This window comes from Hypanus sabinus, chromosome 3 (genome assembly GCF_030144855.1).
Source record: "Hypanus sabinus isolate sHypSab1 chromosome 3, sHypSab1.hap1, whole genome shotgun sequence".
Lineage (NCBI taxonomy): Eukaryota > Metazoa > Chordata > Chondrichthyes > Myliobatiformes > Dasyatidae > Hypanus > Hypanus sabinus.
Window position 1 is genome coordinate 131,381,618 of NC_082708.1, and position 27,747 is coordinate 131,409,364.

At 45.4% G+C, this 27,747-nt stretch overlaps 1 protein-coding gene across 6 annotated transcripts in view; it reads left to right on the top strand.

Moving 5' to 3' along the window:
• inpp4b (inositol polyphosphate-4-phosphatase type II B) overlaps positions 1-27,747 on the top strand; it is a 786,855-nt gene that overhangs the window by 690,365 nt on the left and 68,743 nt on the right. For all 6 annotated transcript variants that reach the window (XM_059965139.1, XM_059965141.1, XM_059965142.1 and 3 more), the window contains 2 exons: positions 21,801-22,007; positions 22,771-22,909. In XM_059965139.1, coding sequence (XP_059821122.1) covers positions 21,801-22,007; positions 22,771-22,909 — 346 coding nt within the window. The remainder of the gene's footprint in view (positions 1-21,800; positions 22,008-22,770; positions 22,910-27,747) is intronic.

Below are 27,747 nucleotides of genomic sequence, written 5' to 3' on the forward strand. Positions count from 1 at the left end.
TGTGTTGGCATAGAAATGTAATTATCAAGAGCCTGTTTCATATGCATTACGTAATTGATTTCCTACATGAAGAGAATAGCAAAACATTTCTGTGAACTGTCAATGTGCTGGAGTATGTGTATGTAGAGTGTGTGTGTGTGTATACATATATTATTTTAATGCTTTCATGAGCATTATTTACAAATCAAGGGTTATACCATCACATGTGCAATGACCAATTGATTTGCTGTGAAACAGAAACCGGTATACCTTGCAGGAACGTACCTGTACCAGCTCTCTTTCTAAATTCAATTTGAGGGAAGAGAGTTACATTTACCACGGTTGAAGGCTGCAGTTGGAAATCTCAGAATGAATTTGTTGAGCACTGAGAACAAGATTGTTCTTCATTGTTGCATGTTTTGGGACTTACAGCAAGGATTTGAACAGGGCTCTAATGTGACTAGGCACAGAAGGAGTTAGGCTGAAGGCGAAGCTTTTCTCATTGAGAAGGCTAAAAAAGCAGAAGCTGTTAGGAACTCCCAACTCCCCAGAGACTTCCAGGTGCTACTTTCTTGGCTCTGATAAATAATGCATTTCAAAGTGAATGTTCTGTAGGACTCTGGTGACACGTGACTCGCTTTCCAAAATCATCAAATTGTATGTCACAGAAAACGCCCTTTTAGCCCAGCTTGTCTGTGATGACTGTGATGTCTACAATAATCCCATTTGTCTCCATTAGGCCCATGGCCCTGTGCTCCTTTCTGATCTGAGTATCTGTCCCAATGCCTTTAGAACATTGTAGTTCTACCTACTTCTCTCTCTGGCAGCTTGTTCCCTGTAACTACCACTCATTAAGTGGGGGGAAAAATTTCTCCTCAGATCCTTTGAAATTTTTCTTCCTACCTTACCTTACCCTTCTGCCCACCAATCGAGGAGAAAGACTTTACATTTCTACCTTACCTATGACCCTCATTGTTTTATAGACCTCCGTATAATCAGCCTCCTACATTCCAGTGAGAATTAACCCAGTTTACCTAACCTCTCCCAAGTAAATCCACCTTTCCAGGCAATATCCTGGTGAATGTTTTCTGCGCACATTCTCTGTGTAAAAACACCTACCTCTGTCATCTCTCCTATACTTTTCACCGATTACCTTAAAATTATCCCCTCTCATATTAGCCATTTCCGCCCTGGGGAAAACGTCTCTGGCTGTTCACTCTATTCATGCATCTCTCCATCTTGTAGACTTCTACCAAAGCACCTCTCATTCTTCCTCTCTAAAAAAGAAAAGCCCGCGCTTGCTCAGCCTATCCCCATAAGATGTAGTGACCAGAACTATCCATAATACTTCAAGTATGGCTTGACCAATGATTTGTTCAGTTGCAACATTACAACACGTACACATGCCAGGTTACTTCTACTTCACCTTATCTACCTATGACATTGCTTTCAGGGAGCTATGAACATGCACTCTAAGACACCTCTGAATATCAACACTACCAAGGTCCCTGCTATAAATGTTCAAATTAAATTCCATCTACCACCTCTCTGTCCCCAATTTCCTTTCACTACCCCTTCACTAATTAGTTCTCTACCAGATTTTTCAGCAAAAGTTTCAGCTAAGCATCGGATCCGGATTGTTCTAGTTCTGGAAACGAAGGATGTATTGGTCCAAATGGCTTTAGTGGATACATTACTGTGCAAAGCCCTAGGCACCTGAGGTTCTCTACATGTTTTCAGATGGTATGGTCTCCAAAGAGCCCCGATGTCAACATCATCAAGGCTGTTTGGGATTACCTGGAGAGACAGTAGCAAGCGAGACAGCCAAAGTCTGCAGAAGAACTGTGACAAGTTCTCCAAGATGCTTGAAACAACCTACCAGCCGATCTTCTGATAAAACTGCCAACAACATACCTATGAGAATTGATGCAGTTTTAAAGGGTGGTCACACCAAATATTGATTTGATTTAGGTTTTTACTGTTTACTGCTCTTTGTAGTAATGTTTTTTGATATTTAGGAAGTCTTCATTTTATTACATTTGAAAGCATTTTCACTTTACAGAATATTTTTTAATGTGCCCAAGACCTTTGCACAGTACTGTATTTGGCACTTTGCAGCTTGGTGATGCATTTGAACTTTCAGAGGAGGGATTATTCTTCATATCTTTGAATGAAGGTTGTCTGATGTCATACACTGCACGCAGCAGGCGCTGTTGGTGCTGAGCGCTGTCCTTTGCCTCCTTGGTTCCTGCCTCCAGTCCTGAAATCTGGTCACATTTGAATAAGTTAACACAATCATAAGCCACAGTTTTACCAGGAACAAGTGCAGAGAGGATCCGGACAGAAGATACTTTCTGAGTCCTGAAGGTGAGATCCTGAGTGTGGACCACCAGAAGCACACTGCAGTACTCTCCAGAGAGGGTCTCAAGCCTTGTTGTCATTGTGCAGTGATAGGAGGGGGGAGATGGACGATGACAGAGGGTACCTAAGGGAGGTCAGCTCAGGGTGTGCCTTGAGGGTCCCACTTCTCTCACTGTAGCAGGAACACTGTCACTAAATGTGGCAATGCAATAAAGCGTTGATCACAAGTCAACAAATATTGTATTGATTTCAGTTCTTTTTTACAGTTGCCTAAGCTTCACTCCCCTTTTAATGCTTCCAATGGCTAGGTTAATAAAAAATAATAGTATTTGCAAAGAATAAGGGAAATAGATTTGACAAGATTAAGTGCAAAATATATTTTTAAAGAATAATGGAAAAAACATCATATCTGATAGGTTGCAGATTTGGATGCGTTGCATCGCAGTGAACCAGAATACTGGAGTGGCAAAGGATAGGCCATTCATCCCTTTGAACCCCTTCCACCGTTATATGGAATGATAGTTGAGGGAAGGTTTAATTGTTTCTGCTGTCATACCTGCGCCACTTGATGAAGAGCTGATAATCTGGGTTGCAGAGCTGCTGAGCAGATTCTTGGCATGTTCTCACAGAGAGTGAGGTCAGTGGCAAGGTGTTCTATTGTACATCCGTTGCCCTGTTTTAAAGAAGGTTGGGTGGAATTCTTAACAGTTGATGCCTTCCTTCTTTTGCTCTTTATGCACTACGGGGAGCTCCAAGAGGAGAATGTGAGGTGAGATCTCGCTTGATTAAATGCCTGCTCTAGCTGACTGTCATGGTATTCAAATGTCTGCAGAAAAGGACAAAAATAAACTACAGAACTTATCTTAGCTGATACGCAAGAATCCTGTATATACATTCAGTGGCCGCTTTATTCAGTGCACTCGTGCACCTGCTCATTACTGCAAATATCTAATCAGCCAATCTCGTGGCAGCAATTCAATGCATAAAAGCATGCAGACATGGTCAAGAGGTTCAGTTGCTGTTCAGACCAAACCTCATAACAGGGAAGAGATGTGATCTAAGTGACTTTGACCATGCTACCAGTAGGGGTGGTTTGAGTATCTCAGAATCTGCTGATCTCCTGGGATTTTCACACACAGCAGTCTTTAGAGTTTGCAGAGACTGCCGCGAAAAACAAACGTCCAGTGAGCGGCAGTATTGTGGACAAAAATGTCTTGTTCCTTAGAGAGCTCAGAGGAGAATGGCTAGATTGGTTCAAGCTAACAGGAAGGCAACAGTAACTCAAATAACCATGAGTTACGACAGTGGTGTGCAGAAGATTATTTCTGAATGCATGGCAGGTTGCATCTTAAAGTAGCCGGGCCACAGCTGCTGGAACCATAAACATACATTCAGCAGCCATGGTATTCAGTACAAATAAAGTGTCCACTGAGTGTATATCCTTTAAAGGAGAAAATTAGGAAATCACCTATTCTTGTTCTCATTAGAATGAGATTCTGGATGGCAGTGTAGTGATTAATGCAGCAATAATTGGTTAGGGTTCGATTCCCACCACTGTCTGTAAGGAATTTGTACATTCTCCCCGTGACTGTGTGAGTTTCCTCTGAGTGCTCCAGTTTTCTCCCACAGTCCCTGTTAGGTACAGGTAGGGTTAGGGTTAGTAAGTTGTGGGCATGCTGTGTTGGCACAGAAACACGGTGTTGCTTGCAGACTACCCCCACACAATCCTCGTTGATTTGATTTGACCCAAATGACACATTTCACTGCATGTGACAAATAAGACTAATCTTTCTTTCACTTTCTCTATCCATTGTAATTGAGAGAAATTTAACAGACAAAAAAAAACTGTACTTCTAAATTCAGCTGACATTTTTCTTCCTGTGGAACAGTGAGATAAAATTGTATTCCAGGTACGATCTGCACTGTAGATTTTTAAGAAATTATGCGTTCATTGACAGCGTGTGCTTTGGGGCTAGAACTGGTACATCATTTATAACAATGCTGCAGATTATCTTTAATATTTTGAACAGTGTTGTAATCCTCAGCATGTTGGGCCTAGCTTGCTTTAGTCATTTTTCTCAATCAAAAGGAAGCAACACTTATCACTTCTGTCGATTTTTCACTTGAGAGGTGACACAGACAGCTATTGAGCCAAGTCATTGGGTATATCTAAAGCAAAAGCTGACAGGTTCTTGATTAGTTAGGGCAGGGGTCGGCAACGTTTACCACTAAAAGAGCCAATATGGACCCATTTCCCACAGAAAAGAAAACACTGGGAGCCACAAAATGAAATAACACTGCATACAACGGGTTTTTTTTGCCTTTATGCTATGTATAAACAAACTATAATGTGTTGCATTTTTGAAATTGATGAACTCCTGCAGAGAAAACGAAATTACATTTCTGCATGCAACAAAAACATTTTGAACTCCGAAAAAAAGACGTTGGGTTGAAGGTTACTACATAGGTAGCCTACCTTGGATCGAAGAATTAAAAGAAAGCGCGCACTGGCGGGTGTCAGGCATTGGCAGTGGTGATGTATATTAATAGCGATAAAAAACACGTTGTAGCGGTGTAGCGCTACACGCAGCGCTAAAATAAAGACTGCAGTCAAAGGTAACTTTATTCGAACTAAACAGCCTTGCTTTTAAGCCTCCCTCAACCCAGCCCCCATGGACGCAGATGCTGCAAAAGACGCGTACTCACAAACCCCCGTAGGCTATCTCCCTTAGCCGGAATGCTGGCTAATTGTGAGGAAATGTGTCGCCACACTTAGATTGTACAAGATCACCATAATCTTCAAATTTAGAATTACATTTCAAAAGCTAACAAACTAACATAAAATACATTTTAATTAAATACTGACCAATTATTTCCCAAAGCCACAGGGAGCCGCAGCACAGAGGTGAAAGAGCCACAAATGGCTCGGGAGCCGCAGGTTGCCGACCCCCGAGTTAGGGTGTCAAACATTACAGCTGGAAGGCAGAAGAATGAGGTTAAAAGGGAAAATAAATCCGCCATGACTGAATAGCAGAACAGACTCAATGAGCCAAATAGCCTAATTCTGCTCCTATATCTTATGGTCTTACGTTTCACCAGGTTTACAAGACGTCTTTATTTCTATCTCTGAGGACATACTCCCACTGTGCAAAGGAAAGGGATGTGTATATCTGACAGCCTAAATAATTGGAGTATGTGACTGTTTTTGTTCACTGATTTGATCACTGACAATGGGTAAACAAAACATAACAAATTAAATGCAGTTACATTGATATTCCTGAGCTGGGGTGGACATGATAGCGGACATGATAGTGAACTTGGTGTATGGACCTGTATATAAAGTGACCAATACGTAGGCTTGGGCAGTTAGTTGATGGAATAAGCCAGTAGCACATTTTCCAAAGCCATCCTCTGGGCTCTGGGCATATTATATAGAAAATTAATTACAAAATTGGCAAAAGGGATAAAATACAAAATAAAAACAGAACATTGGAAGTACTGAGCAGCATGTAGAGGAGAGAAACATATAACATTTCAGATGCTCGTTGTTCTAAACTCCCAGCATCTGCAGTTTTGTTTGACAGGAAGATAGGAACTAAATGCTGCAGAGGAGTGATTAGTTGGCTTGCGTGGGCAACACAACACAATTTCCTTCATATATTTGATATGGAAGACTACTATTTTCTATTCTGGGTTTTTAATTTTGTGTATTCCCTAAAATGGAGCCGCTAATAAAGGAAAACCAACGAAGTTTATTTATTAGGGAGTTGGGTTTGCAGACATTAAATGTGACAAGTTTCTTGGTGACTGTCCAGGTTGTCTTTCCGTTCCTCTTTCTGTCACTGTCTGTTGTCTGCCTGCTCACTGTGTTGCTGAGTGGTAGTGGTGTGTCCTCCTGGAGCAAACCTGTGTGGTGTGTCCTGCAGCAAACCTGTGTGGTGTGTCCTCCTGCAGCAAACCTGTGTGGTGTGTCCTCCTGGAGCAAACCTGTGTGGTGTGTCCTGCAGCAAACCTGTGTGATGTGTCCTGCAGCAAACCTGTGTGGTGTGTCCTCCTGCAGCAAACCTGTGTGGTGTGTCCTCCTGCAGCAAACCTGTGTGGCGTGTCCTCCTGCAGCAAACCTGTGTGGTGTGTCCTGCGGCAAACCTGTGTGGTGTGTCCTGCAGCAAACCTGTGTGGTGAGTCCTGCGGCAAACCTGTGTGGTGTGTCCTGCAGCAAACCTGTGTGGTGTGTCCTGCGGCAAACCTGTGTGGTGTGTCCTGCGGCAAACCTGTGTGGTGTGTCCTGCAGCAAACCTGTGTGGTGTGTCCTGCAGCAAACCTGTGTGGTGTGTCCTCCTGCAGCAAACCTGTGTGGTGTGTCCTGCAGCAAACCTGTGTGGTGTGTCCTCCTGCAGCAAACCTGTGTGATGTGTCCTGCAGTAAACCTGTGTGGTGTGTCCTGCAGCAAACCTGTGTTGTGTGTCCTCCAGCAAACCTGTGTGGTGTGTCCTCCTGCAGCAAACCTGTGTGGTGTGTCCTGCAGCAAACCTGTGTGGTGTGTCCTCCTGCAGCAAACCTGTGTGGTGTGTCCTGCAGCAAACCTGTGTGGTGTGTCCTCCTGCAGCAAACCTGTGTGGTGTGTCCTCCTGCAGCAAACCTGTGTGGTGTGTCCTGCAGCAAACCTGTGTGGTGTGTCCTCCTGCAGCAAACCTGTGTGGTGTGTCCTCCTGCAGCAAACCTGTGTGATGTGTCCTCCTGCAGCAAACCTGTGTGGTGTGTCCTCCTGCAGCAAACCTGTGTGGTGTGTCCTGCAGCAAACCTGTGTGGTGTGTCCTCCTGCAGCAAACCTGTGTGGTGTGTCCTGCAGCAAACCTGTGTGGTGAGTCCTGCGGCAAACCTGTGTGGTGTGTCCTGCAGCAAACCCGTGTGGTGTGTCCTGCAGCAAACCTGTGTGGTGTGTCCTCCTGCAGCAAACCTGTGTGGTGAGTCCTGCGGCAAACCTGTGTGGTGTGTCCTGCAGCAAACCCGTGTGGTGTGTCCTGCAGCAAACCTGTGTGGTGTGTCCTCCTGCAGCAAACCTGTGTGGTGAGTCCTGCAGCAAACCTGTGTGGTGTGTCCTCCTGCAGCAAACCTGTGTTGTGTGTCCTCCTGCAGCAAACCTGTGTGGTGTGTCCTCCTGCAGCAAACCTGTGTGGTGTGTCCTGCAGCAAACCTGTGTGGTGTGTCCTCCTGCAGCAAACCTGTGTGGTGTGTCCTGCAGCAAACCTGTGTGGTGTGTCCTCCTGCAGCAAACCTGTGTGGTGCCTCCTGCAGCAAACCTGTGTGGTGAGTCCTGCAGCAAACCTGTGTGGTGTGTCCTCCTGCAGCAAACCTGTGTGGTGTGTCCTCCTGCAGCAAACCTGTGTGGTGTGTCCTCCTGCAGCAAACCTGTGTTGTGTGTCCTCCTGCAGCAAACCTGTGTGGTGTGTCCTCCTGCAGCAAACCTGTGTGGTGTGTCCTCCTGGAGCAAACCTGTGTGGTGTGTCCTGCAGCAAACCTGTGTGGTGTGTCCTGCAGCAAACCTGTGTGGTGTGTCCTGCAGCAAACCTGTGTGGTGTGTCCTCCTGCAGCAAACCTGTGTGGTGTGTCCTCCTGCAGCAAACCTGTGTGGTGTGTCCTGCAGCAAACCTGTGTGGTGTGTCCTGCAGCAAACCTGTGTGGCGTGTCCTCCTGCAGCAAACCTGTGTGGTGTGTCCTCCTGCAGCAAACCTGTGTGGTGTGTCCTGCAGCAAACCTGTGTGGTGTGTCCTCCTGCAGCAAACCTGTGTGGTGTGTCCTCCTGCAGCAAACCTGTGTGGTGTGTCCTCCTGCAGCAAACCTGTGTGGTGTGTCCTGCAGCAAACCTGTGTGGTGAGTCCTGCAGCAAACCTGTGTGGTGTGTCCTGCAGCAAACCTGTGTGGTGTGTCCTGCGGTAAACCTGTGTGGTGTGTCCTCCTGCAGCAAACCTGTGTGGTGTGTCCTGCAGCAAACCTGTGTGGTGAGTCCTGCGGCAAACCTGTGTGGTGTGTCCTGCAGCAAACCCGTGTGGTGTGTCCTGCAGCAAACCTGTGTGGTGTGTCCTCCTGCAGCAAACCTGTGTGGTGAGTCCTGCGGCAAACCTGTGTGGTGTGTCCTGCAGCAAACCCGTGTGGTGTGTCCTGCAGCAAACCTGTGTGGTGTGTCCTCCTGCAGCAAACCTGTGTGGTGAGTCCTGCAGCAAACCTGTGTGGTGTGTCCTCCTGCAGCAAACCTGTGTTGTGTGTCCTCCTGCAGCAAACCTGTGTGGTGTGTCCTCCTGCAGCAAACCTGTGTGGTGTGTCCTGCAGCAAACCTGTGTGGTGTGTCCTCCTGCAGCAAACCTGTGTGGTGTGTCCTGCAGCAAACCTGTGTGGTGTGTCCTCCTGCAGCAAACCTGTGTGGTGCCTCCTGCAGCAAACCTGTGTGGTGAGTCCTGCAGCAAACCTGTGTGGTGTGTCCTCCTGCAGCAAACCTGTGTGGTGTGTCCTCCTGCAGCAAACCTGTGTGGTGTGTCCTCCTGCAGCAAACCTGTGTTGTGTGTCCTCCTGCAGCAAACCTGTGTGGTGTGTCCTCCTGCAGCAAACCTGTGTGGTGTGTCCTCCTGGAGCAAACCTGTGTGGTGTGTCCTGCAGCAAACCTGTGTGGTGTGTCCTGCAGCAAACCTGTGTGGTGTGTCCTGCAGCAAACCTGTGTGGTGTGTCCTCCTGCAGCAAACCTGTGTGGTGTGTCCTCCTGCAGCAAACCTGTGTGGTGTGTCCTGCAGCAAACCTGTGTGGTGTGTCCTGCAGCAAACCTGTGTGGCGTGTCCTCCTGCAGCAAACCTGTGTGGTGTGTCCTCCTGCAGCAAACCTGTGTGGTGTGTCCTGCAGCAAACCTGTGTGGTGTGTCCTCCTGCAGCAAACCTGTGTGGTGTGTCCTCCTGCAGCAAACCTGTGTGGTGTGTCCTCCTGCAGCAAACCTGTGTGGTGTGTCCTGCAGCAAACCTGTGTGGTGAGTCCTGCAGCAAACCTGTGTGGTGTGTCCTGCAGCAAACCTGTGTGGTGTGTCCTGCGGTAAACCTGTGTGGTGTGTCCTCCTGCAGCAAACCTGTGTGGTGTGTCCTGCAGCAAACCTGTGTGGTGAGTCCTGCGGCAAACCTGTGTGGTGTGTCCTGCAGCAAACCCGTGTGGTGTGTCCTGCAGCAAACCTGTGTGGTGTGTCCTCCTGCAGCAAACCTGTGTGGTGAGTCCTGCAGCAAACCTGTGTGGTGTGTCCTCCTGCAGCAAACCTGTGTTGTGTGTCCTCCTGCAGCAAACCTGTGTGGTGTGTCCTCCTGCAGCAAACCTGTGTGGTGTGTCCTGCAGCAAACCTGTGTGGTGTGTCCTCCTGCAGCAAACCTGTGTGGTGTGTCCTGCAGCAAACCTGTGTGGTGTGTCCTCCTGCAGCAAACCTGTGTGGTGCCTCCTGCAGCAAACCTGTGTGGTGAGTCCTGCAGCAAACCTGTGTGGTGTGTCCTCCTGCAGCAAACCTGTGTGGTGTGTCCTCCTGCAGCAAACCTGTGTGGTGTGTCCTCCTGCAGCAAACCTGTGTTGTGTGTCCTCCTGCAGCAAACCTGTGTGGTGTGTCCTCCTGCAGCAAACCTGTGTGGTGTGTCCTCCTGGAGCAAACCTGTGTGGTGTGTCCTGCAGCAAACCTGTGTGGTGTGTCCTGCAGCAAACCTGTGTGGTGTGTCCTGCAGCAAACCTGTGTGGTGTGTCCTCCTGCAGCAAACCTGTGTGGTGTGTCCTCCTGCAGCAAACCTGTGTGGTGTGTCCTGCAGCAAACCTGTGTGGTGTGTCCTGCAGCAAACCTGTGTGGCGTGTCCTCCTGCAGCAAACCTGTGTGGTGTGTCCTCCTGCAGCAAACCTGTGTGGTGTGTCCTGCAGCAAACCTGTGTGGTGTGTCCTCCTGCAGCAAACCTGTGTGGTGTGTCCTCCTGCAGCAAACCTGTGTGGTGTGTCCTCCTGCAGCAAACCTGTGTGGTGTGTCCTGCAGCAAACCTGTGTGGTGAGTCCTGCAGCAAACCTGTGTGGTGTGTCCTGCAGCAAACCTGTGTGGTGTGTCCTGCGGTAAACCTGTGTGGTGTGTCCTGCAGCAAACCTGTGTGGTGTGTCCTCCTGCAGCAAACCTGTGTGGTGTGTCCTGCAGCAAACCTGTGTGGTGAGTCCTGCAGCAAACCCGTGTGGTGTGTCCTCCTGCAGCAAACCTGTGTGGTGTGTCCTCCTGCAGCAAACCTGTGTGGTGTGTCCTGCAGCAAACCTGTGTGGTGAGTCCTGCAGCAAACCTGTGTGGTGTGTCCTGCAGCAAACCTGTGTGGTGTGTCCTGCAGCAGCAAACCTGTGTGGTGTGTCCTCCTGCAGCAAACCTGTGTGGTGTGTCCTGCAGCAAACCTGTGTTGTGTGTCCTGCAGCAAACCTGTGTGGTGTGTCCTCCTGCAGCAAACCTGTGTTGTGTGTCCTCCTGCAGCAAACCTGTGTGGTGTGTCCTCCTGCAGGAAACCTGTGTGGTGTGTCCTGCAGCAAACCTGTGTGGTGTGTCCTCCTGCAGCAAACCTGTGTGGTGTGTCCTCCTGCAGCAAACCTGTGTGGTGTGTCCTGCAGCAAACCTGTGTGGTGTGTCCTGCAGCAAACCTGTGTGGTGTGTCCTCCTGCAGGAAACCTGTGTGGTGTGTCCTCCTGCAGCAAACCTGTGTGGGGTGTCCTCCTGCAGGAAACCTGTGTGGTGTGTCCTCCTGCAGCAAACCTGTGTGGTGTGTCCTCCTGCAGCAAACCTGTGTGGTGTGTCCTGCAGCAAACCTGTGTGGTGTGTCCTGCAGCAAACCTGTGTGGTGTGTCCTGCAGCAAACCTGTGTGGCGTGTCCTCCTGCAGCAAACCTGTGTGGTGTGTCCTGCAGGAAACCTGTGTGGTGTGTCCTCCTGCAGCAAACCTGTGTGGTGTGTCCTCCTGCAGCAAACCTGTGTGGTGTGTCCTGCAGCAAACCTGTGTGGTGTGTCCTGCAGCAAACCTGTGTGGTGTGTCCTCCTGCAGCAAACCTGTGTGGTGTGTCCTGCAGCAAACCTGTGTGGTGTGTCCTCCTGCAGCAAACCTGTGTGGTGTGTCCTGCAGCAAACCTGTGTGATGTGTCCTCCTGCAGGAAACCTGTGTGGTGTGTCCTCCTGCAGCAAACCTGTGTGGTGTGTCTTGCAGCAAACCTGTGTGGTGTGTCCTCCTGCAGCAAACCTGTGTGGTGTGTCCTGCGGTAAACCTGTGTGGTGTGTCCTCCTGCAGCAAACCTGTGTGGGGTGTCCTCCTGCAGCAAACCTGTGTGGGGTGTCCTCCTGCAGCAAACCTGTGTGGTGTGTCCTGCAGCAAACCTGTGTGGTGTGTCCTCCTGCAGCAAACCTGTGTGGTGTGTCCTCCTGCAGCAAACCTGTGTTGTGTGTCCTCCTGCGGCAAACCTGTGTGGTGTGTCCTCCTGCAGCAAACCTGTGTGGTGTGCAGAGACTACATGCACTCTGCTGGGTTCTCCAGGCCTCTTGTTAGGCAGCCCAGGTCAGGTGAGCTTTCCGGAAGGGTACCAGCAATTAGCTCCATCAGATTTTTTTCATACCATCATTCCATACATATGTTCTTACCTTTGAGTCAAGGAATTGAGTTCAGAGCAAGAAGGCTGCGAGTGAACGGCTGATTTTTTTGGAGCGAAGGGAGTTTTTTTACAACTTGGGTTAAAGAGAGGCGAGACTGCGCAGGCGTGTGACGTCAGCCAGTAGAGCGAGAAAGGTTTATAAAGACCACCGTATCCAACGGGCAGCTGAGTAAGAGGGTAGAAGAGTGGTAGGGCTTTGGTTCAACGGGCTTAGGCGGTAACGGGACGAGGCGAGGTAGGAAGTTCTGTGCTCGTTGTCAGATGTCGGGGGTCCTGGAGTCTCCTAGCCTCTCGCACGGCCATATCTGCACCAGGTGTGGACTGAGATAGGGAACTGGAGATGCAGCTCGATGATCTTCACCTAGTCAGGGAGAGCGAGGAGATGACAGAGAGGAGTCACAAGCAGGTGGTCACACCGGGGCCTCAGGAGACAGATAAGTCTGTCACAGTCAGGAGGGGGAAGGGGAAGAATGAGATTCTAGAGAGTACCCTTGTGGCTGTACCCCTTGACAATAAGTAATCCTGTTTGAGTACTGTTGGGGGTGAGAGCCTACCTGGGCGAAGTGGCAGTGACCGTGTCTCTGGTACTGAGTCTGGCCCTGTGGCTCAGGGGCAGGATTGGTTACTTCAAATGCCAGGTTTTAGATGTTTCAGAAAGGACAGGGAGGGAGGCAAAAGAGGTGGGTGTGTGGCACTGTTGATCAGAGATAGTGTCACAGCTGCAGAAAAGGTGGACGTCATGGAGGGATTATCCGCGGAGTCTCTGTGGGTGGAGGTTTGGAACAGGAAGGGGTCAATAACTTTACTGGGTGTTTTTTACAGGCTGCCTAATAGTTACAGGGATATCGAGGAGCAGATAGGGAAACAGATCCTGGAAAGGTGTAATAATAACAGAGTTGTCGCGATGGGAGATTTTAATTTCCAAAATATCGATTGGCGTCTCCCTAGAGCAAGGGGTTCAGATGGGGTGGAATTTGTTAGGTGTGTTCAGGAAGGTTTCTTGACACAGTATATAGTTAAGCCTACAAGAGGAGAGACTGTACTTGATTTGGTATTGGGAAATAAACCTGGTCAGGTGTCAGATCTCTCAGTGGGAGAGTATTTTGGAGATAGTGATCATAATTCTATCTCCTTTACAATAGCATTGGAGAGAGATAGGAACAGACAAATTAGAAAATTGTTTAATTGGAGTAAGGGGAATTATGAGGCTATCAGGCAGGAAATTGGAGGCTTAAACTGGAAACAGATGTTCTCAGGGAAGAGTGTGGAAGAAATGTGGCAAATATTCAGGGGATATTTGTATAGAGCTTTGTACAGGTACGTTCCAATGAGACAGGGAAGTTGCGGTAGGGTACAGGAACCACGGTGTACAAAGGCTGTAATAAATCTAGTCAAGAAGAAAAGAAAAGCTTACAAAAGTTTCGGAAAGCTAGGTAATGTTAGAGATCTAGAAGATTATAAGGCTGTTAGAAAGGACCTTAAGAAGGTAATTAGGAGAGCCAGAAGGGGCCATGTGAAGGCCTTGGCGGACAGGATTAAGGAAAACCCCAAGGCATTCTACAAGTATGTGAAGAGCAAGAGGATAAGACGTGAAAGAATAGGACCTATCAAATGTGACAGTGGGAAAGTCTTTATGGAACTGGAGGAAACAGCATAGGTACTTAATGAATACTTTACTTCAGTATTCCTTGGCGCCTGGCCTAGTGGGCAAGGCATCAGACTAGTAACCTGAAGGTCACTGGTTCGAGCCTCAGCTGAGGCAGCGTGTTTGTGTCCTTGAGCAAGGCACTTAACAACACATTGCTCTGCGAGGTCACCGGTGCCAAGCTGCATGGGTCCTAGTGCCCTTCCCTTGGACAACGTTGGTGGCGTGGAGAGGGGAAGGCCTGCAGCTTGGGCAACTGCCGGTCTCCCATACAACCCTGCCCAGGCCTGCACCCTGGAAACTCCAGGCGCAGACCCATGGTCTCTCGAGTCCAATGGATGTCACCACCAACGGATGTGCTGGAGCTTTTGGAAAGCATCCAGTTGGATAATGTACTGGGACTGGACGAGATGTACCCCAGGCTACTGTGGGAGGTGAGGGAGGAGATTGCTGAGCCTCTGGCAATGACCTTTGCATCATCAATGGGGGTGGGAGAGGTTCTGGAGGATTGGAGGGTTGAGGATGTTGTTCCTTTATTCAAGAAAGGGAGTAGAGATAGCCCAGGAAATTATAGACCCGTGAGTCTTACCTCAGTGGTTGGTAAGTTAATAGAGAAGATCCTGAGAGGCAGGATTTATGAACATTTGGAGAGGCATAATATGATTAGGAATAGTCAGCATGGCTTTGTCAAGGTCAGGTCGTACGTTACGAGCCTGATTGAATTTTTTGAGGATGTGACTAAACACATTGATGAAGATAGAGCAGTAGATGTAGTGTATATGGATTTCAGCAAGGCATTTGATAATGTACCCCAGCAAGGCTTATTGAGAAAGTAAGGAGGCATGGGATCCAAGGGAACATTGCCTTGTGGATCCAGAACTGGCTTGCCCACAGAAGGCAAAGAGTGGTTGTAGACGGGTCATATTCTGCATGGAGGTCGGTCGCCAGTTGAGTGCCTCAGGGATCTATTCTGGGACCCTTACTCTTTGTGATTTTTATTAATGACCTGGATGAGGAAGTGGAAGGATGCTGTAAGTTTGCTGATGACACAAAGGTTGGAGGTGTTGTGGATAGTGTGGAGGGATGTCAGAGGTTACAGCGGGACATTGATAGGATGCAAAACTGGGCTGAGAAGTGGCAAATGGTGTTCAACCCAGTTAAGTGTGAAGTGGTTCATTTTGGTAGGTCAAATATGGTGGCAGAATATGGTGGTAAGACTCAGCAGTGTGGAAGATCAGAGGGATCTTCAGGTCCGAGTCCATAGGATGCTCAAAGCAGCTGCGCAGGTTGACTCTATGGTTAAGAAGGTGTACAGTATATTGGCCTTCATCAATCGTGGAATTGAATTTAGGGGTTGAGAGGTAATGTTTCAGCTATATAGGACCCTGGTTAGACCCCACTTGGAGTATTGTGCTCAGTTCTGGTCGCCTCACTACAGGAAGGATTTGGAAGTCATAGAAAGGGTGCAGAGGAGGTTTACAAGGATGTTGCCTGGATTCATTAGCAAATGACAGATGATCTAGAACTCTGCATGAAGTCCAGATCCAACATTGAGTGAACTCGGTCTTTTCTCCTTGAAGCAATGGAGGATTAGAGGTGTACAAGATGATGAGAGGCATTGATCATGTGGATAGTCAGAGGCTTTTTCCCAGGGTTGAAATAGTTGCCATGAGAGGACCAAGGTTTAAGGTGCTGGGGAGTAGTACAGAGGAGATGTCAGGGGTAAGTTTTTTATTCAGAGAGTGGTGAGTTCATGAAATGGACTGCTGGCAACACTGATGGAGGCAGATATGATAAGGCCTTTTAAGATGCTTTTAGATAGATACATGGAGCTTAGTAAAATAAAGGTCTATAGGTAAGCCTAGTAATTTCTAAGATAGGAACGTGTTGGGCACAACTTTGTGGGCCAAAGGGCCTGTATTGTGCTGTATTCTTTGTTTCTATGAATATCTTCTGACTTTGCTAATGAATGGAACTGAAATCCAGCACCCGCATAACGATAAAGTAACAGACCTGTGGAGTCTAGCATCATGAGGCAGTCTGCGGACATCATAAATCTGCTTGCTGAGGAAGCTTGATGATCTCCTACAGGAGACAAATTAAGTGCAGTTAGATCTCCTCTATTAGAATTTAAGTAACCTCTGTTAGACAATAATGGCAAAACATGAGGTTACGTACATCCATATCACTAGCTTGGAAAAAACAATATTGAGAAACATAAATTGCCACAATCAGCTGAACAGCCATGGGAACTGCGGTCTATTCCCTGCTTTGAGTGTGAAGTTGGAGCTGCAGTAGGCACCAAGTAGTTATTTCAATATTGATCTTCCCTCTTGAGGTCTAGCTTGGAGAATCGCTTGCTAAAAACTGGGCAGAAATGACTTGCAGCTTGGTCTTTCATCAGTTTGGTAGTGGTCATTGTCCAAATAGAAATTTGCAAAGGGAATGATTACCATTGCACCCAGGGCTGTCAACATCTGGTCTGTGTGGAAGCCCCAAATGGAGAACCAGCAACACCTGGGCCTTTGCAACGGCAAAACAGCTCTTGAAAATTCAAAATGTTTGTAGAGTTCTACTCACAGCCAGAATACACAGACTTTGGGGGAAAAAAATCAGTGATTGATGCAACACAACAGGCCAGGCAGCATCTAGGAAAGGAGTACAGTTGAAAACCTTTGGCAGGACTGGAGGAAAAAAAAACTGAGAGTAGATTTTAAAGGGTGGGGGGAGGGGAGAGAGAAACACAAGGTGATATGTGAAACCTGGAGGGGCAGGGGATGAAGTAAGAAGCTGGGAAGTTGAATGGTGAAGGACACAGAAAGTCATGGAAGAAAGAAAAGCGGGGAGGAGAACCAGAGGGAGTCGATGGGCAGGCAAAGAGATAAGGTGAGAGAGGGAAAAGGGGATGGGAAATGGTGAAGAAGAGCGGTTATGGGGGGCATTACCAGAAGTTTGAGAAATCGATGTTCATGCCATCAGGCTGGAGGCTACCCAGACAGAATATAAGGTGTTGTTCCTCCAGCCTAAGCATGGCTTCATCACGACAGATGTGTCATCGGCAAATTTATAGATGGCATTTGAGCTGTGCCTAGCCACACAGACATGAGTATAGGGAGGGTAAAGTAGTGGGCGAAGCAAATATCCTTTAGGTGTTCCTGTGTTGATTGTCAGCGACGAGATGTTACTTCTAATCCATACTTTCCGTGGACTCCCAATGTGGAAGTCGAAGAAGACAGGTAGAGAAACCCAATTTTTGAAGCTTGTTGATTAGTGCTGAGGAAATGATGGTATTGAATAATAAGCTGTAATCAATAAAAAGTAGTCTGTCCTCGGTATAGGTGTTGTCCAGGTGTCCAAGGCCAAGTGGAGAGCCAATGAGATTTCATGCTCTGTAGACCTCTTTGGCAAGACAGATTGCAACAGGTCCAGGTCCATATTCAGGCAAGAGTTAATTCTATCCGTGATCAACCTCTGAAGAACCTGCAATAGTCATTGGGGCCTGACACCTTAAGAGAGTTAACCCTCTTGAAAGATGTTCTGACATCAGCATTTGTGGCAGTTATCACAAGGTCACCAGATGATGCAGGGACATAATTTTATTCTGCCTTTTAACATGTGCATAAAAGGCATTTAACTCATGGGGATTGAAACATCACAGCCATTTCTGATCTTAGGTTTTGCCTTGTGGGAAGTAATGGCCTTCAGACCTTGCCATAACTGATATGCACCTGACTGATGCATTTCATCTGTAACTTCACTCAGAATTGCTTTTTCACTCTTAAGATAGCCTTCCATATGTTGGATCTGGACTTCATGCAGAGTTCTAGATCATCTGTCTAAAATACTACAGATCTAGCCCTCAACAGAAGGTTAATCTCCTGGTTCTTCTCCGGCTTGTGGTTTGGGTATGTCTGATATGTTCTCGAAGACACACATTCATCCACACATGATGGTCTTGATGGAGTTGGCATCAACTATGGCATATTCATTCGGATCCAAATCTGAATCGCTGAATATAGTCCTGTAGTCCCAATCAAAACAATCCTGTAAGTGCTCCTCTGCCTCGCTTGACCATACTTTTGTGGTCCTCATGACTGGTGCTGCAATCCTCAGTCTCTGCCTATGTGCCAGGAGTAGAAGCGCAGCCAGGTCATCAGGCTTGCTGAAGTGTAGGTGTGGGATGGCACCGTTAGCACTCTTGGGGTGTACCAGTGGTCAAGTGTGTTGGTTCCACGGGCGATGTGCTTGTTGCAGTTGATCACAGTGCTTTCTCCAAAATGGCCTGGCTGATTCCTACTGCAATCTGGCTGATAGATGGAGAGCAGAGAGGATAATTATATCAGGTTACTACAGAATGAAATGTGTCAGAAATGAATAATGGTTGTAATATGAAATTTCATGTTGGATTTTTAAATACAAAAGTGAATAGATAATGAGCAGCATCAATCACTGCAGAAAATCCTTCAGTCTGGTTTCTCACCTCTTATTAGAATACTTATTTACAAAAGTGTTTTAATTTGGAAATTGTTTCACTTTCTCATCAAGAAGAAGATAGTGCAATTGTTGAAAATAATAACCACTCACTGCATTGTATTAACTTTTAGTGCCATATGATGCAAGATCGATTTTAACTAAGCAAGTTTCACTTTTCCAGGTGAAATTGCAAAGTCAGACTGATAATTTGCAGCTGTGATTCATGTTAGTGGTTCCAATATCTTCCCACGATCTGACTCACTTCAAATGAAGTCAGTAATCACATTTTGCTCGTTTCTTAAATTGGATCTCCTAGGTTTTGGAAATAACTACTGTTAAACAGCCACACAAAAAAAAACATAATGTGGTGTATTCTTCACAGGTGGAATTTGGAAGGAACCCAGGCACTGGAAAAAAAAAACCTCATTAGCTTCAAATAGCACCTGAAACAGCTTGTACACATACCAGAACACCATAGCTCATGCATGAAGTGCTATTTTGTAACTAATGAGAAAAATGCTCTGTATAGCTTATCCTACACAAGCATGGGTCTAGGTAGTCAGGCATCTCCTTGGGGATGGCTACCTCTGGTAGAGGAGAAATAGATGTACACAATTGCAAAGACCCTCTTGCCTACAGCCTCCCTCACCCCATAGATTTCCATTCTGACAGTCTTAGTCCTAATGTTTCTGTACTCCCTCCTCACGGTGGTGGGTCAAAAAGATTGTGGGATGGGTGGTAGGGATACTCAACAATGCTTTGGGCCCTTCAGCTACAATGTTCTTGGTAAGTACTATAAATAGTGAGAGGAGGGAGACCCTAATGATACCCTTGGCAGTTCTTACTGTCTTCTGTAGGGTCTTGTGGTCGATGCCTTGTAGCGTCTATATCACACAATGATGAGCCAGACAGGACACTCCCAGTGGCGCTCCTGTAGAAAGTTGTGAGAATGGCCTTGCATGCCAATCTGCTCAGAAACTGTAGATGCTGCTGTGCCTTCTTGACCAGTGAGGAGATGTTGTGGGTCCATTATGTGCACACCAAGGAACTTTGTGCTCTTCACTCTCTCCACGGCAGAGCTATTGATGTGCAATGGAGAGTGGTCACCCTGTGTCTTCTTGAAGACTGCAATCATCTCTTTTGACTTGTCCATGTTGAGACTCAGATTGTTGTTCTCGCACCATTTAGCAAGCCTCCTTCCTGTAACCCAACTCATCATTGTTGCTGATGAAGCCAACCACTGTTGTATTATCAGAGAACTGGATGATGTTGTTTGAGCTGAATCTGGCAATGAAGTCATGAGTGAGCTGGCTGAGCACACAACCCTAGTGGGGGGAGAGGGGCACCAGTACTCACCTTGTTAGGTGATGGAGCATGAGATGTTGCTGCTAACTTGGACTGACTGTGGCCTTTCCATCAGGAAATCCAAGATCCAGGTAACAAGAGGGGTGAAGAGTCCCAACGAGGACAGTTTACCCACCGCCCTCTGAGGGATGATTGTGTTAAATGCTGAGCTGAAGTCGATGAACAACAACCTGGCATATGAGGCATTGTTTTTAAGGTGGGACTGGATGGAGCCGAGGCTAAGGCATTATCAGTGGCCTGGTTTGAGTGGTAGGCAATCTGGATAGTGTCCAATGTTAACTGGAAGGTGAGGATTTATATGATCTATTATCAGCTGATCAAAGCACTTCATGATTGTTGAAGTCAGTGTCACTGGGCAGTAAATATTTTGGCCTTTTGCCACTGTTCTCTTGGCACCAGAATGATGGTGGCTGACTTGAAGCGTGATGAGATACATGCAACAATATTTTAGTGTACTAGAAGTGTAAGCCACAAATCTTGTCTCCACTAAGTTTTCTAGTTTTTCTTCTGATGACTTAACACTTGCAATAGCCTCATAATTTACGGGACAAATGTATTTGCATTGATGAATGGGTGATTGCATTTTCAATATTCCATCAATATTATCAAAATAATAGTAGTGAATGAAGTGTCTTCATTTGGATCAGGTGATACTGGATAAGCTGTTAACGGTGCATCTTTAAAATGATTGAGAAGTGATGTTGATTAACCTGCCTGGCATAATATTGATCCTGATGTCTCATTGGAATAATCAATATTTTACACCAATATGCATTAATAACTTTTAAGACAAAAAAATAACACTAACATTTTCTTTTGTCTTCTTCAATATCACTCAAGGTTAATAACTATTGATATCAATGCTGTATGATGAATTTTTACAATACTTGTAGGAATTCTTCAGTAGTTTTTCATTAGGAATATGAATTGCAATCTCAAAGTAACAGAGAAATGAATCCGATAAGGCTGATTGTTTTTCTTTGCTGTGTCAGCTGATGTTGGCAGGGGTCATTACATAGATATTAACTCTATTGTAGCTCCATTCATTAGTTAAGAGCAAACCATCCAGGTATCAGGATGTGGCTCCCTGTCTGCATCTTCTACTTGTGTGTGTGAGAGAGATTCATCCAGTAATTAGGCATCAGTAACAAACTTTTAAGAATCATTCAACTCTGGCATGGTGCCTGAGGACTGGAAAATTGCAAATATCACTCCACTCTTTAAGAAAGTAGGAAGGCAGCAGACAGGAAATGATAAACCAGTTAGCCTGACCCCGGTGGTTGAGAAGATGTTAGAGTCAGTTGTTGAGGCTAAGGTAATGGAGTACTTGGTGACATAGGACAAGAGAGGACAAAGTCAGCATGGTTTCCTTCAGCATTTATTTCAAATGATCTAGAATACAAGAGCAGGAATGTGATGCTATGGACTTATAAGGCACTAGTGAGGACTCACCTTGAGTATTGTGAACAGTTTTGGGTTCCTCATCTAAGAAAAAATGTGCTGGCATTGGAGAGAGTTCAGAGGGGGGGTCATAAGGATGATTCCAAAAATGAAAGGGTTATCATACGTGGAATATTTGATAGCTCTAGGTCTGTACTCACTGGAATTTAGAAGGATGAGGGGGGGATCTCATTGAAACCTTTCGAATGTTGAAAGGCATAGACAGGGTAGATGTGGAAAGGATGTTTCCCATGGTGGGCAGAGTCTAGGACAAGACGGCACAGCTTCAGGATAGAGGGCCGTCCATTTAAAACAGAGATGCGGAGAAATTTCTTTAGCCAGAGGGTGGTGAATCTGTGGAATTTGTTACCACAGGCTGCTGTGGAAGCCAGTTCATTGGCTGTATTTAAGACTGAACTTGATAGGTTCTTGATTGGACATGGCATCAAAGGTTACAGGTAGAAGACTAGGGAGTGGGGCTGAGGAGGGCAAGTAAGGATCAGCTTTGATTGAAAGGCAGAACAGACTCGATGGGCCAAATGGCCTAATTCTGCTGCTATGTCATATGATCTCATGGAATATTGGGCACCTTAGTAAAATGTATAAGTGAACAAAAATACTTCATACTTTAACCAAAACAGCATTACTAAATGACAAATGTAAATGAACTATAATAGAAGTATTTTCTATCATTCTTACCTCTGTTGTTATTCAGGGAACAGATGTTTAATTTGTTAAAGAATGAAAGGAACTTAATGCCCAAACTGATGTCTTGTCGGTGAAGATAAGATAGCTCAATTGCCTATCCAAGGAGTAGGCAGAATGGTTTGACATTAAATCCGTTAATATATCTATATATGTATCTGCTTTAACAGACGGAGCAGTTTGTACATACTTTTGAAGACCAGTTGTTGCGAAGTGCACTGTTGGCTCTACATAAGGCTCGTCCAAGTTACATCAACAAAAAGTGCTCCACTCTCATCCCTAACCCAGACACAGCCGAAGAACAAACTGAAAACAACGAACGCAAGTCCAGTAAAGATTCAATACCTCACCATGCTGAATATGATGAGGAAGATTGGGCAAGTGAATTTTTAGAGAAATTTTACTTCATAATTAGCGTATGTTTATGGTTTGTTTATGCATTTCATCATATCAGTTCCATAAGAAGAAACTGCAAGAGTACAATTCTGTAAACTACATGTGTGTGAAAATTTGTGTGATGTCACAATCAAGCAGCTTCCAATACGAATGTGGTTTCTGAAAAATGCTCCTGCAGCTCAAATAATGTTAACTGATTATGGGAAACATTTATATTGTTTACAAAGATCTCACAAATGAGTAAAAATAACTTTTTCTTCCGTACAACAAAATGACTCTATCTGAGTGTATACTATTCATTAGTAACATGATTTTTTAAATCTCATTCTTTCATAAAAGGATTAGATGGAGATCAAGTAACTTATTCAAAACAAGCATTTTGCCAGGGCAGTGAAATTCCAATCAGAAATTTCTTTATGTTTCCACAAGTCAGGTTATGAGTTGTGACCAATTGTGTCAACACAAAATTACTTAGAAATTGATTTTACTTTCAATGATATGGCTGATGAAGATAGGGTAGCTTAATCGTACCAGTTGAAGACAGACATGCTCCTTCCACTCCTGCTGCGACCAAAGCTTTCACCCTACCCAAATGTTTTCTTAATCTTGTAGTTAACAACTATAATTGATCTCTTAGCCTTGCCACTGTGTAAATATTTGAATTATTAATAACTCAAAGAGAATTTGATAACATTGATATAGATATGTGTTTTTGTTCTGGATATAATTTGTTTCTTTTTCCAGGACAGAGTGTGGGTGAATGTGGGAAAAAGCTTGAACTGTATAATTGCAATGGTGGACCGACTGCTTGAAGAAAGCAGCAGCAGCCCAGACTGTGAACTAAATTCTTCGTCAGCTGACCAGAGCTCCTCTTCAGCATGTGGTGGGTGTGCTTCAATTTACATAAAATCACATAAAAGCAACACTCTGCAGTGCAATTCAAATATTTATTTCCTTGGGGGTTTGGACCAATTTCCCACTGTAACATTGGGATTGTTAACTGCTACTGTTAGGATCACTAGTTTTCTTTTTCACCTTAACCAGCAGGAAATCATCGTTCTGAAAGAGCAAATCCAATGAGACCCAGTCACGGTGTTTCATCAAAACACTTGGATTTGCAGTTTGATAAATGTAATAAAGTGCATTCATGCTTTTGTTCTGCATGTACAAACTAGTGCAGGTCTTTCTCAGGTTACAAACCCCTGATTTACAGGCAGTCTACGCATATGAATGAGTGATTGGGAGACAGTGGGATGGATTTGCCAGCTGCAGGCATCTTCCACTGGATATAAATGGGGCATTTCCATGTGTGTTCTCTCCCTACGCTCCATCACTATCCCTAACGAGCCCAAACAGTTGCAGACTAGGCTGAGCCAGGCAGATCTGTGAGCGCAAAGCTGACTCTTTCACTGAATCAGTGAGACCAGCTGGCAGCTGCTCTCCTTTCACAGCTCTTTCTGTGCTTCTCTCTTGCATACCGTAGGCAGTTTGGGTTATGGAATATTCACAGGAACCGAGCTCTGCTGTAACCTGGGGAGGATCTATATGTACAATGTCTTGAATCCAGTAAAGAGGAGCTCATCTGCTGGTCTACTATCATCTCTTCCACATACACAACGTGGAATTTATTTAGGGGAAGGTGAATGAAGTACTCAGTGAATGTTGCAAGACATAAAGGACTCTCGAGAGCAGTTTCAGAAGAAACAAAGCATCTCAGTATCATGAACCTGACAGGTTAAAGGGAAGAAGGATGGAAAGTTAAATATGTAGCTGCAGGCTAATATGAAAGAGGGGTGCTCACATTTCTGGAACAATGGAATAACTTCCATCTAAATCAAAGGAGAGAATTAATCTGTATTACTCTACATAATTGTATTCATTGGTGTAGTCCCTTCTGATCTTATTGAAATTCATCCTTATGGTAGAACAGTCATCTAAAAATACTTTCTGAAATAGAAGCAGATGTTTAAGTGGAATGCATTATGAATTACCAGAAAAACAGGCTACAGTGTAGTGAGAGATTTACAAATATTGTCAAAGAAGAAAGGAAAATATTAGAAAACCTACATGCAGTTACATTCAGAATGCAGTTAAAAAAAATGTACTATATTGGTAAATTGGTGCATTATTGTCAAATGTATTGTACTGAGGGACAGTGAAGATCTTTGTTTTGTAAGCCATCCATACAGATCATTTAATCACATCAGTACATTGAAGTGGAACAAAGAAAAAGCAATAATAGACTGCAAAATAAAGTGTCACAGTAAGAGAGGAAGCGCAATGTCAACAGACAATAAGACGCAAGACGATGATGAAGTAGATGGTGAGGTCATGAGTCAATCTTATCATACAAGGCAAACACTCAGCAGTCTTGTGTCAGCATATAGAAGATGGCCTGCTAGTATGCGCTTTCAGGCTTTTGAAATCTATGACTGAGTGGTATTAAAAATGGAAGTAGAGATTGATGACTTCTAACCAAGTGTTCTTACAGCTAAAGCTTACATTAAATGGATTTTGATCTTAAAACTCTTGGTTACAATATAATTGAGAGAGAGAGAGCAAGGAAAAAGACAAATACAGTGTCATTGCTAAAGGATTTCTGTCATTGTTATGGGGTTTTTTCAGTGTTGATACTGAGCATATTTACAAGGAGCACTGTCACAGGAAAGCAGCATCCATCATCATAAATTCCCACCAACCAGGCCATGCTCTCTTCTCGCTGCTGCTGTCAAGAAGAAGGGACAGGACCCTCAAGTCCCACGCCACCAGGTTCAGGAACAGTTATTACCCCTCAGCCATCAGCCTGTTCACCCTGAAGGGTTAACTTCACTCACCCCAACAGTGAACAATCTTAAGGACATTACAACTCGTCTTCTTGATATGAATTAATTGCTTGCTTGCTTGTTTGTTTGTTTATTGTTGTTACTTTTTTTTCTTCTTTTGCATTTGTACATTTTGTTGTTTTTTTGCACATTAATTGTTTGTCCATCTTTGTCAGGGTAATGTAGAGTAGTAAGGTGACATTTATCTCCTTTGGTAATAAATTTACTTTGAACTTTGATATTTAAGGCCATAATGTTAGGGATCTGCTGTAAGGTAGAATCTATGTGAATGGAATTATTACATTTCTAGAAATATTCCAAATGTTCCCGAAGCAGTGGAGATTATACAGAGGTGAATAGCTTATGAGATATCTGACATTAATGGGAACATGATAGGTAATTTAAACTCTCAAGATAGATAGGAATAAGAGTATAGCATTGGGATCAAAATTGTTAATGTAGTATTTCTTTTTCCCTTAATTGTCAGAAATAAGATGCAGAAAATAATCAATGCCCAATCAATTGAGATTCAGAAATTACATTGTGGTGAACTTCAGACGTGAGTCAAGGATAGGGATACTGAAACTATGGTGAAAATACAGTTGACATTTATGTAAAGTCTTCCAAATGAAGTAATAGCCCAAGTACTTCACAAAGAACTAATTCTCCGTAACTTCCGCCACCTCCAATGGGATCCCACTACCAAGCACATCTTTCCCTCCCCCTCCTTTCTGCTTTCCACAGGGATCGCTCCCTACGCGACTCCCTTGTCCACTTGCCCCCCCCCCCATCCCTTCCCACCAATCTCCCTCCTGGCACTTACCCTTGTAAGTGGAACAAGTGCTACACCTGCCCTTACACTTCCTCCCTCACCACCATTCAGGGCCCCAGACAGTCCTTCCAGGTGAGGTGACACTTCACCTGTGAGTTGGCTGGTGTGGTATACTGCGTCCGGTGCTCCCGGTGTGGCCTTTTATATATTGGCGTGACCTGACGCAAACTGGGAGACCGTTTCGCTGAACACCTACGCTCTGTCCGCCAGAAAAAGCAGGATCTCCCAGTGGCAACACATTTTAATTCCACGTCCCATTCCCATTCTGATATGTCTATCCTTGGCCTCCTCTACTGTCAAGATGAAGCCACACTCAGGTTGGAGGAACAACACCTTATAAACTATCTGGGTAGCCTCCAACCTGATGACATGAACATTGACTTCTCTAACTTCCGTTAATGCCCCTCCTCCCCTTCTTACCCCATCCCTGATATATTTAGCTTCTTTCCCCGTCCTCCTTTTTTTTTCTCTCTCTCTCTGCCCATCACTCTGCCTGTTCTCCACCTCCCTCTGGTGCTTTCCCACCCCCCTTTCTCCCTAGGCTTCCCGTCCCATGATCCTTTCCCTTCTCCAGCTCTGTATCACTTTCGACAATCACCTTTCCAGCTCTCAGCTTCATCCCACCCCCTCCGGTCTTCACCTATCATTTTGCATTTCCCCCTCCCCCCACTACTTTCAAATCTCTTACTATCTTTCCTTTCCATTAGTCCTGACAAAGGGTCTTGGCCTGAAACGTCAATAGATGCTGCCTGGCCTGCTGTGTTCCACCAGCATTTTGTGTGTTTGAATTTCTAGCATCTGCAGATTTCCTCGTGTTTGCTCACAAAGAATATATCGGATTGGAATGCAGCCTATACTAATGAGCTGAAATGATAGCGAATGATAAGTTATGGGAAATAATTTAGGACAGTATTGATGGAGTATTAAACAGGTATGTTTTAAATAAATAAATTCAAGGTGCATTAAATATAACTCAATAGAGTAATTAAATAGTCTAAACATAATTTTTTAAAATGGGGGTAGCTGCACATAATAATCCATAAGAAAACTGTAAGACTATAAACAAATGTAGAAAGTACTATGAAAAGTTTTAAAAAAGGCTTTTTTTCCAGATGCAGATTCAGTTTATTGTCATTCAGAAACCACAACTACAGTGCAGTTAAAAAATAAGACAACGTTCCCCCAGAATGATATCACAAAAGCATATGACAAAACAGACTACACCAGAAAATCCACATAACGTTTGGCAATCCCCAATCCAGAGTCCAGAGAGGCTGCTGCGTATTAATATTGCGCTACCGTCTTAGCGTGTTCCCCAGAAAGGAGCTCCAAACTCACCAGACAAAACAAGGCCAAAAACTAAAGCTACAAGACCAGCACAAAACCACATAGTTACAACATATAGTTACAACAGTGCAGACAATAGCATAATTGATAAAAAAAATACAGACCATGGGCACAGTAAAAATAGTCCAAAGATGTTAAAGGACTATAAGTTCAAAAGAAATCACCACACAGTTTCCACAAGTCCCCAGGGTCCCAACAGACTCACCATCCCACACCGGCGGCAGAAGGGAATACCCCCACTATGGACTTCCACGGCGCCGCCTGACTCAGACTCGCAAACACAGCAGACAATGAAAGCTCCGTCGAACCCAGCCTTGCAGACGCAGCACACACTGAAAGCAACCTGACCACAACGGATTCCGAGTCTGTCGAACCTCCGAGCCGACGACCATCCCCTCCGGCACATCTTCTCCAAGCACCATCCTCTGCCGAGCGTATTAAGATGGCCCCGCCAATGGCCATCGGCAACGCGACCCCGAGGACTGGGGGCCTGTTCTTCCCAGCAGAGACCCGGACCTCACAGCAGCAGCAACGAAGAAGGTCTTCCTGGAGATTTCTCGATGTTCCTCCGTGCTCCCACGTACGTTTTCAATCGATTATAATTGCGCACGGCACCCCACTTCACAAATAACAGATAATCAGCTCCAGAGTGGCCGCTGCAAGCTGTGTCGCACCGCCATCTTGGAGGGAACATGAAAAATAGACAGTAAATAAAACAAA